The sequence below is a fragment of the Mus musculus genome, chromosome 3, assembly GCF_000001635.26.
Source record: "Mus musculus strain C57BL/6J chromosome 3, GRCm38.p6 C57BL/6J".
Classification (NCBI taxonomy): Eukaryota; Metazoa; Chordata; class Mammalia; order Rodentia; family Muridae; genus Mus; species Mus musculus.
The window spans coordinates 130,051,152-130,062,368 of NC_000069.6; the positions used below are offsets into that span (position 1 = coordinate 130,051,152).

Here is an 11,217-nt window from a genome sequence, read left to right on the forward strand (position 1 = left end):
CTGTTCTTGCAGAGGACCCAGGTTCAATTCCCAGCTCCTACATGGCAGCTCACAGCCATCTGTAAATCCATTTCCAGGGGCCTCAATAAGCTGTTCTGCCCTCCACAGACACTAGGTATGTATGTAATGCATATAAATACAGAGAGGCAAAACACCAATCACAGAGAATGAAAACAAGTAAAACAAAGGAGAAAAGGGTACCTGTGCTTTGGCAGTGACAGGGCTGTAACTGAGTCAAGGGCTCAGACACGACAGCAGCTTCACTCAAGCCCCTCTGCCCTCAACACACTAAACATGGCTCACGTTAGCCAAGCAAATGGCCACATGTCCCAACAACAGGATTCTAGTCTTAATTCCAACTATTTTTGACTTTGGGCAGACCTTAACTACCATTCCATCCCCCTCACAATCCCATCAACCCCCAGGGCTTTGCACATGCTAATACATGTCCTATCACTGAGCCACATCTCCAGCTCAGATTTTTCTAGTATCTAGTTTTCCTGCCATGTGTAAGGAAATAGGGGTTCTACCATACCTCAAATGACACAGTATCAACAACAAAAAGTAACACTTGTAAAATTCACTGTAGCAAAGAACCACTGTATTCCTTGTCATAATAATATGGAAGATTCCTGCTCCTCAGAGCTGAGTAAAAGTTATACTTTCTGTTTATTTATAATTACTAAATAAGGTAGGAGAAACTATCTGGGGGCATGCAATACATGTTCTATAGCCAACACAACGATAACTTATAATCAGGTGTAAAGGAGACAAATATCCACTTCCATAATTCAGAGTCTATACACTACTAAGTTAACAATTTACTCCCCCAATAGGTTATTTACCTAATTACAATTCACCTGAGACAACTGACTAAATAAAAACAAATCTTGGAAGTCTTTCACTACCTTAACAATAAAATGTGAAAAGCCCCACACATTCAAATACATAACTCACTCACGTCCTGCCACTACAGTTTTCAGAAGGAACAATGAGGACAACAAGTCAAATCTATGTAAATACCTGTCCTCTGCTTACCTGCCGACTTGGCTCTTTCCTGCCACATTTCCCGTACAATACTGGGAAATACCACGCCTCTGTAGGACCACTCAACCAGTCCAACAAGCCCGGGCAACTGTGCCCGTGACAGCTCAAAGACGACTTTACAGTCCATGAAAGAAAAGCAGGGGAGGAAGTGGACCACTGTCTGACCAGCAGGGGTTGGGGCAGGAGTGGGAGGCTCCTTTCCATTTCTTATTCAGCATCACAGTCTAAGACCCAAGCAGACACTATCAGCCCTTAACCCTCAGGCACATAGAGCTCTGGGAGTTCGCGGCCAGCCTGGTCCACACAGTGGAGTTCCCAGCCGGTCAGGTCTGCACAGAGAAGCTCTCGTCTCAGAAAGGGAAGAAGAATTTTGCTTAAGCACATAGCAAGAGTACACACATGCATTAGAAACCGGATTCTAAGCTTTGACTCTCCTCTCCTGAGCTGGTGACAAACCTCCCCACTCTGCACTCTTGACAGCAGGCAGGAAGCCCTGAGCTAAGGGTCGCCTGTGGAGCTTGAATGCCTCTGGATAAGATGGTCAGCAAATTAGACTGCAAAGCTGGGACTAGTAATACAGCTCAGATTGTTAAGGCACTTGCTACCAAGCCTTGTGATCTGAGGTTGATCCCTGGGACCCATGTGATAAGAGAGAACTGATGTCCCAAAGATGTCAACTGACCTCCATACCTGCCCCCCAACACACGCATGCGTACATGTAAGGCTACATGGCAGAGGAGAATTAAGACTATAGATGGCATTAAGGTATTAATCTGAAGACATCTATTAAAATAGTTCTATTATCCTTAACTATGGAGAGAATTAGAGGCCTGACTATGAAAATCTTTAGGGAATTACTCTATGGTTGGTTCTAAATACAGAGCAAATGGGCCATGAGCCAAGGAATGTGGGCAGCCTCTAAGCTGGAAAAGGCAAAGAAACGCTCTAGAGCCATGGAACAAAAGTATCCTGCAGGGACATCTGAGTTTAGCCCAACTAGACTTCTCACCTACAAATAATAAATTCAGACTGTTTCAAGCAGTCAATTTGTGGCAATTTGTTATAAAAATAGAGTCAAAGGCCCTCCCTGACCTGACTCCTGGGTCACAGTTTGCCTTGCTGTCACGTTGACTGTCAACTGTTGGGTCTAAGCACACCAAGTCCTTTGCATCCAAGCTCAAGAAACCAAAGCTGAGTGTGCCACACTGAGAACACTTGCTGATGAGAAGTCAAACCAAGTGCTGGCCTGGGGAAAGATGTGCAACGTGCATGCCTTGCACACCACACACAACAAGCCACAGCATACTGAGCCTGACCCCTGGGGCCCAGAGGCTAACAAGGACAGAGGTCTGACTTGGCAAAGGCGTCTGAAGCAGGCCAGTGTGACAGTGTCTATAGACACGTGATCAAAGCTTTCAAGAATGGTGATAAAACCAGATGCAAACAATCCCAAACATTGACAAGCCATCCGCTGTTCTGCAAGCCATGCTTCCACACCTCCAAGTCTTTACAAAGCTCATCTCTACCAGGATCCAAACCCTCCCTTCACCTGACCTTTCCTTAACCACTCTTCAGATCTCAGCACAGCTCTGCCTGAAGAAAAGCATTCCCTGACACTGGGCGGATGCAGCTTAATGTTGCTTACATAGTAACCGATCCTCAAGAGAGAGAGCTCTTTTGCCCTTTGTAGCTTCTAGAAGCTGCCCACATTCCTTTTCCCATGGACAGGTCTAATTTCAAACTCTCACATGCAAAGGCTGGGTTGCCTCTTTTCAAGGTCTGCTGCCTGACTCGTAGAAATCGTGATTTCGAAAATCTTAGACTCTAAGTCATCGCCAAGAATTCCTGTACCTGGCACTTATTAGATCACACAACACACTTCAAGAGGAAAACAGGAAACCTCAGGAGTGTCTCCTGCACTTCTGGAGGAACAGACTAAGATGGGTTTTACTAGGCTGTAAAACCTAGAAAAGAATTCAGGACTGACTTTTACTAGAGCAAAGGCTAGACTCCACACTGGCCCCTTCCCTTCTGGAGGCTCCTCGTGGTATCTTCATCTAGACAGCATACAACCATGTTTCTGTTACTGACTTTCTCTGCCACTTCAAACCCCTCATCTCTCTCCAGAAAGAATGGCTACAGTTCTAGCATGCCAGATAGAGCTCTATCTATCTTTGTAGGTACCATACTCTGTGTCTAAGTATGGCTTTCTTGGAATTTGTTATGCAGACCAGGCTGGCCTTGAACTCATAGAGATCCAGGCGCCTCTGCCTTCCGAGTGCTGGGATTAAAGGTGTACACCAGCACCCCAGGCTCAGATCACAATCTTAACTGAACATTCAAAAGTCTAGGCACAATTCTTTATTTAGTTGGTTATTTATTTTTTACTTTGTGAGACACTACCTCACTATGCACCTTTGCCTGGTTGAAATGCACTATTTACACCAGACTGGCCTCAAACTTTCAGAAATCTCCAGAGTGCTGGCTGAGTGTACGGGCATGTGCCAACTCGCCTAGCTTGTTCGTCATTTTAGACCCAGCTGAAGCACCACTTAACCCTTCCCTTAAACTCTCCTGTGACAAGGCTGGCAGGTGGCTAGGCAAGGCATGGCTTCACAGCTCTTCCTCTGCACTTGAGCCGGGTTTTTCTCATCACTGTCTCGGGGCTTTTGCTGCGTGACTCTAACTCACCCTCTGGCAAGCCAGCTGGCTACAGAGCTGATCTATTAGCAGAAACTTTCCAAGTCTGCATGGAGAGAGGAGGAAGGTGAGGAAAGCAGAATGAACCAAGTGACAGAAGTGACCAAAACAGCGACCAAGCCCTAGATGTTAATACACTAGAAGGAGTAAAGCTGTTATTGACTTTCAGAATATTGTAAAGCAAGAAGGAAGTATGAAGGCAAGTTCCCTTATCAGCTGAGCATCTACTACAAGCTGCTACTGGGAATATAAAGGAAATGCACACACAGTCTGCCATTCAAAGAATGTATAACCTGGCGTCTTAAAGAAAATGGAATAAAGGCTATTCTCAGGGCTGATTCCCTACCTGGACTGGGTATCTTAACAACAGTACTTCATTTAATCTAATCCTCTCAAAGGCTCTACAAGGCAGAGATCACTAAACTCAGAATCTCACACGTTAAGTAACTTTTCTCCATAAAGCTTGGACTAAATCAAACTCTGCACCCATTCTGTATCTTCTAGGCAATCCCAGGTGGTTGACCCTTCTCCAGGCTACTATTCTATCTCTTCACATGTCAGTACTATGAACGTGCCTCACCTCTAGAACAAGTCCCTTCAAGACTGTTCCACTCCAGTCTTCCCGTCAGACAGTTTAGCTGTAGGTGGGTTTTTAAAAGGAGGCTGGAGCCGGAGAGCAGCTCACTTAAGTCCTCTTCTGTTGGATCTGAACTCCTAGCGCCCGAGTCAGGAGACTCTCGCTGTGCTCCAACTCCAGGGAGAGCGGATGCCTCTGATGTGTGTGAGCATAAGGGAAATACCTTTTTTTAAAAGTTATTTTAAAAGCAGAAGTTACCTGAAATTGCTGGGGACAATAAACAGAGTTCACACACACACACACACACACACACACACACACACACACACACACACGATAGCTATAAACTCAGAACCCTGAGAGGTGTGAAAGCACAGAAAATAACTAAAAGCATACATTATAATAACAATTACTTCTTAGGTTACTGTTATTACAGGCAGATGGTTGAGTATACACAGGACAAAGACTTTAAGGTCCTCGAGATTGCCAGTCAGCAGGTTAGAAGGAAAAAAAGTGCATTCAGACAAGTCCATGACAGCCAGAGGAAGAGCTCTCCTGAAGACCTATGCTTCTGGGCAGCCCCAGATGTGGACACTGCACTGACCAGATAGGACACTGCACTGCACAAAGGTTCTGAATTCTGTGTGTGCTCTTAAAGCTGACAGGTTTCTCAGAGTCCACAACCAGAAAGAATCTGAGTTAATGGTTTGCCGGTCCACCTTTCCATAAAAAAAAAGTCTAGTAACTCCCTCTCTGTTTAACCTCGTTGCGTCATTGACAATTATAATCAGTGCTAACCTTTTGGGCAGAGGTACACTGTTAGATCTGGGTTGTTCGTGACACTCTTGGGATGTCAAGTTGGTTGGGAACAACTTGGGCGTTATACTCTGTTGGGCTGTTATTTCCCTCGGCAGCACATCTTTGATGACTCAGCTTTGAAGTAATGTCAAGCCAAAGGAAGCTGGACATGGTGGCACACACCTAATCGCAGCACTTAGGAGGCAGAGACAGGAGGATCTCTGTGAGTTCAAGGCCAGCCTGTTTTTTATAGAGCAAGTTCCAGGCCAACCAGGGTTACACAGGGAAACCCTGCCTCAAAAAAAGAGTTAAAATTGAAAAATATTCAACTAATACTTCATATGGAGATGCAAATAATTCTACAAATCCATGTGTTACTCAGAATGAAAATCTGAAGGTAGCGCCAAGGTGAACAGAAGAGTTTACAGATGCAAAGTCCTCATACTATCTTCAAGCAGTGAGAACCTAGCACTTAATCTTAGAAAGACAGGAGACTCAATGATAAAGCCTATGATGGCGAACCTTTGTACCTATGTCAGACACTGCATGCCTGTATCTCACTCAGCATTTGGAAGTGAAAGCAAGAAGATTGGGAGTTCAAGGCCAGCATGGCACCTTAGTAGGGTCTGTTCTAAGAGCACTGAACTTGGAATTAGGACTAAGTGGCCTCATTCAATAAATCTTTAGTGAACACCTGTAACTCGCCCACCACTATTTGCAACACTAAGAACACAGCAGTAAACGAGACAAGCAACCTCTCTCACCAACCTTCCTCGGGCATGGGTGGGAAATGCCTCACCAGCTCACCTTTCTGGATCTTAATTTCACCTGCCAAAGCATGGGACTGGACAAGGTGCTTTCCAAACTGTGCTCCAGAGCTACCCAGACCCCACCTCCATCTTAGCGGTCTGTGGAAATCAAATCTGTCCTGAAAACACTTGCTGCTTCTTTGTTCCTTTTTGAAGGGGTGTTTTTGTCTACATGTATGTTTGTGTGTCATATGTGCGCATCACACGCAAATCTAGTACCCCCAGAGGCCAGGAGAGGCCATTGGAAATCCTGGAACTTGAATTACAAACACTTGTGAGCCACCATGTGAGCATAGGAATCAAACTCCAGTCCTGTGGGAAAGCAGCAGCCTTCACTCTTAGCTGCTGAGCCATTAGCTTGGTGCTCTTAGCTGCTGTGCCATCTCTCCAGCCCTCATTTGCCACTTCATGTAAAAAACAGACAAACAAACAAATACCTGACACTGAAGACTTCAGGGAGCAGCTGTGTGGGTTTCTTCCCTTCCCAAGCAAGCTCCAGTGACAGCGTCTAAAGTCAACTCTGATCATTCCCACCTGCACTGAGTCAGATCCCACAGCACTGTCCCCGCTCGAGAGCCCAATCACAAGTGGCCGGCTGTCACAACTTTCCTTTATGTGATAAAGTAAGTTCCTACTACCTGCCCCTTGGAAACACCTTTTCTGGTTTGTTAAAAGACACTACAGGGAAGTGTGGCCATGCCCATAACATGAAGGTGGAAGCAAGAGGGTCAGCAAGCAGTTGGGAGGCTGGGGCAAGAAGATCAGGAGTTCACTGTCATGCTCAGTTACATGAGACCGTGCTCAAGCAAAACCAAGTAACCACGACATTTCAAAGGGCTATACCCTCAATTCCATCTTCAACAAAGGAAAAGAAAACATTTAAGAAATAGCCACACCTCGGGGGAGTGCACACAAGCAAGGTCTCGGGGAAGGGGTGCCTCCAAAAGCATGCAGGTCAAACCAGAATGTCTACCCGGGTTACTAAGTAGGGACTGAAAGATCCCCGCTCACCAGTCTCATCCTGAGGCTACCCGGGCCCATCTTATGACTTAATTACACTAGTGTAAAATTGGTGCAGAGCCAATGATCGTTATGAGTAACAAAGACCCCCTATCGCTCTCAAAATTCCAAGAGTTTTAGCTCACTGTGACAGGACCAGATACTGCTCCCAGTCTACCGAGGTTATGAAGGAAGTGACCTCATTCTGTCTGCTATGGTGTTTCTCTTGTCCCTGGCTTGTTTTCCCATGGTATTTTTCATACTTCTGATCTATTCTTTGGTGTTATTACCATGGCTGGAATTCCAGGGATATAGTAAATAGAAAGCAAAGTGATTTCTGTACATAACAAAAACTGAAATTATTGTTTAATCTTCGTGATGACTTTCTCTAAAACCGAGGAACAAAATCAGATCTGATCCTCTCATCTCTGGGCTCGTTAATCCCTTCCACAAAACCAAACCAAAGGGACTCTAGTTCTGTATTTCCAAATGCCTCTGCATGACGTCTCAAGACCTTTCTGCAACCTGGCCTCTCTATGACTCCTTCCACCTTCCTCCCTCTCCCTTCCACCCAGTTCCCTTTGCTCTTCTCCACAGCTTCCAGTTTCTACCCAGGGCCTGCCCTTTCTAAGCCCACACTTCCAGGATTGCTCATGATGTAACCTCTTCCTAGAGACAGCCCTTCCCTCTCCTCCCCACCCCCACTACCTACCAAATCACTCAAGACCAGCCAGAACCAATTTGAATGTTGCTAAAATACAATTCAGGAGGAGGGATTCTGTTTCATCCACTACTCTAACTTTGAATATCGACCTGGTAGCCAAGCAACAGATGTTAGACGACAATTCAGATGTTGTTATGAAGAGTAAGAATAAACAGAAACCAAGTATCATTCCCACTGGGCATCAAGACATGGATTTATTCCTACAACCACGTGGCTGAGTAAATGTCCTGGCACCTCTGTGTCATCTAAAAAATAAAAATGACACTTGACAATCAAGGACACCGTCCCTGAAACTGTTAAACATTGATTTACAATGTTAACAAACAAAACAAAGCCTAGTTAGCAGTTCCTAGAAGCCTACCTAAGTTGGATTTCCAAAACCTACAAGGTAGAAAGAACCAACTCTCAGAAGTTATCCTCTGAACTCTATGTGCAAGGAGGGGCACAGTCATTTATACCCAGGCACACATAATAGACAAAGCTGCTCACAAACCATGTTTTCACCTGGACAAGTGTGATACAAATGACACCGTTCACCTTCAAAAGCTCTTGATACTAAACAACAACTATAAGAAGCATGAAATATTGATAAGTAAGACCAACCTAGGGATCTTAAGACTAAACCATCATTTTTTTTTAATTGTGAATAAAAAATTCCACCTGATTCTTGGGGTGTTTCGTGTTTGAAAAGCATTACTGATTTTCCAAACTTTGGCTGTAAATTTGATTAGCACGCTGTGTAAACTAGGCCAATGATTTGATGAGTATTGAGTAGTTTTGTTTTTTGACACAGGGCAGAGGGATTTTCTTCGCTTTACTTTGGGAGGGTCTCATTAGACACACTCAACTCTCTAAGGAGGGCCCCTCCCCTACTTAGGAACATTCCAGATATCCAGAGCAGGGGCCAGGCACGCTAGGGTAAGATCATTTCTCAGCAATAACTCCTGCATGCTCGGAGCCTATAACCTCTGTATGAAAGCCACAGTCGTGTTTCCCTACGCAGGCCTTGCATCAAAACAGGGCCAAGCAACTCTGGCACGTTTTCCTAGACTTGAAAGTGAAGCTGGAGATGGGGGACTCTAAAGGTGTTCGCTTAGTTGACACCTGCTACCCCGGGAACACTACACTACTACAAGCGAACTCCAAAGGCTTGAGCAGCAACCGCAGCGGCAAACCACAACAGATCCGAGGCCGAAGTGGGTCGGGGTTACAGTTACACTTCTGCAGCACATTTACATCCTTCTGCCTACAAACTTGAGTGCAAACTAAGTTCCCTTCCAGGCGGCGTGCTCGCTGGGCCTTAAAAAAAAAAAAATCAAAGCTACGTTCCTGGGGCCCGGAAGGATGCGATCCACCAGGTACCAAGGTTGCTCCCAGCCCTCCATAGACCAAGCACTCTGCGGCCCCGGCGTCCTGTGAGCTCTCGGGGCCCAAAGGGTCGCCCGGGGCAACCGGCCGGCGCCCAGGTCGGAGCAGACGGTCGTGCGGGCCGCCGACCCCTCCACTCCGGCCTCGGTCCGCGCGGGAGGGCAGGCCTGGATGGCAGGCGGCCGGCGGCCCCGCCCTGCCGGCCCTTCGGTCGCTCCCCTCGCCGCATCGCGGCCTCCAGGCTCCACCGCGGCCTCGGGGCCCCACCGCGGCCTCCCCGGTCCGGCCCTGCCCTGCCCGCCCCCAGCCACCGCGCAGGCCGCCCGCCCGCCCGCCCGCTCTCCCTCCCTTCCGCCTGCCTAGGCCCCACGCCGCGCCCCGGCCTCCCGCCTCACCGTTCTGCTGCGGCGGTGCCAGGCCGGAGACAGCTCCGCCGAGCTTGGGCGGCATCCGGGCGCCGGCGGCCGGGTGAGGGGACCCGGCGGGGGCCGACATGACGGCGCGGCTGGCGGCGGCGGCTCCTCCGCGGCGGGAGATGGGCGGAGGGAAGGAAGGCGGGGCCGCGGAGGAAGAGGAAGAGGAAGGAACGCGCCCGCGTCACAGGCCGAGTCACTCTCACCGACGACCGCGGCCCGGGCACCCACGCTCGGCCGCGCCACCACCGCACGCGTGCGGACCCCGGCCCAGCCCTCCCGCGCCAGCGCCCCCTGCAGGCCGGAGCTGCGACCACCTCCCCGCACAGGCCAGACTGCGGCTGCGGCGCCGCCGCCGAAGGGAAAGGCGCGGGCCACGGTGGCCGCCGCTACCCGGATGGAGCCTGCGCCCTGCAGTGCTGCAGAGCGGTGCAAAGCTGCGGGCTGAGGTCCCGAGTCCTGGGTCACGCCAGTCCCAGCCCACCCACGTACCCATCCTCGGAAGAGGAAGCCTGGCTTTGGATTTGTTATTTATTCTTGTACAACGCCACCCCCCCCCACTCCAACTTAATTCCAAATTAACAGCGCAATCAAGCTAAATGTTGATTGAAAATGTGTAATTCCCAAGCAGAGAGAAAACATTTCTCTATGACAGATTCCCCATAACAGTGGCAGTAAAGCCAGAACTTTGACCAGTGGCTTTAAACGCTAGGAGAAAGATGAATGCCTAATACTAGGAGAGCTTGAAGACGAACTTTATATTCCCCCCACCCACCAAGGGTTGGCTCCGCCCGCCCGTTGGTGTTTAGGAGAGCTGTGGCATCCAGAAGACAGGTCAGCTTGCTTTGACTACCTTAGTGAAGTCTTAGAAGCAATCTCCCTGGTCCGTTCAGCATGCTGACTGGCAAGTAAAGACTACTTTATCCAAGTCATTTGGGCATCTTGGTCCCAACTAGGTCACGGTCACACAGTGGTGGGTGTGCAACTGCTCAAAAACGTTCGGATTCAGAATGTGATCTAGTAAGATGGCATTTCCGGAGCGCTGGAATCCTATTTACTGGAAGGTTATGCCAACCTCAAAGGTTCGTAGTTCTAGAACACAAAGCCTTCCTTAAATAGTTGCCGTGAGTTAATGACGGATGCCCTATCGAACCGCACTAAAAATAAACTTTGGAGTTCTGAGATTTCCAGCCACATTATGCTCTGTATTCATGTGTATTGTGGCTTTGTTCGCAGCAGCTCAGCCTCCCTGAGCTAGAGATCACACCCCCACTTCATCAAGGAGGTCACAGTTCAAGCCCTTGCCAGGAGTCCTTTGAATTTACTAAAATTAAGGGTGACACCATGTGAGTAAGGGAAGAATAGGCGATTGGCTTTCTGCCTCTGCAATGTGTTCTTGATGTTAGCTGATTTCAATCAGGTGTATGGATATGTTATTTCTTCAGGGAAGATTCCTCACACAGACTGAGATATTACACTTCCATAGATCTCCATAATGTAATGGCTCCAAAATTATTTACTTCCGTTGGTCGGTTGTGTTGGGCCTAAAGGAAACTTCCGTACCCCAAATTCCAAATGGCAATCCAAACATCAGCCTGGACTATAGGAGGGTTTCTGGCAGTTAGATAAAAGGCAGCCTTCCTAACAAACCTGGGAAACTGTTCCCCACTGTGATGGTTTGAGTAGGTATGGCCCCGAAGACTCAAGTGTTTGAGTGCTTAGCCCATCGAGATTGGCACTATCAGGAGATGTGGCCTTGATGGAAGAATTATCTCACTGTGT

The 11,217-nt window shown here is 47.9% G+C and overlaps 1 protein-coding gene across 4 annotated transcripts in view; it reads right to left on the reverse strand.

Moving 5' to 3' along the window:
- Sec24b (Sec24 related gene family, member B (S. cerevisiae)) overlaps positions 1-10,448 on the reverse strand; it is a 78,841-nt gene extending 68,393 nt beyond the window's left edge. For 2 of the 4 annotated variants that reach the window (XM_006502469.4, XM_006502467.4), the window contains exon 1: positions 9,418-9,902. In XM_006502469.4, coding sequence (XP_006502532.1) covers positions 9,418-9,517 — 100 coding nt within the window. In that variant the 5' untranslated portion in view covers positions 9,518-9,902. Of the gene's footprint in view, positions 1-9,417; positions 9,903-10,288 lie in introns of those variants that run through there. The other 2 variants (NM_207209.3, XM_006502468.4) reach the window with 2 other exon arrangements.
- Positions 10,449-11,217: the final 769 nt, after the last annotated feature.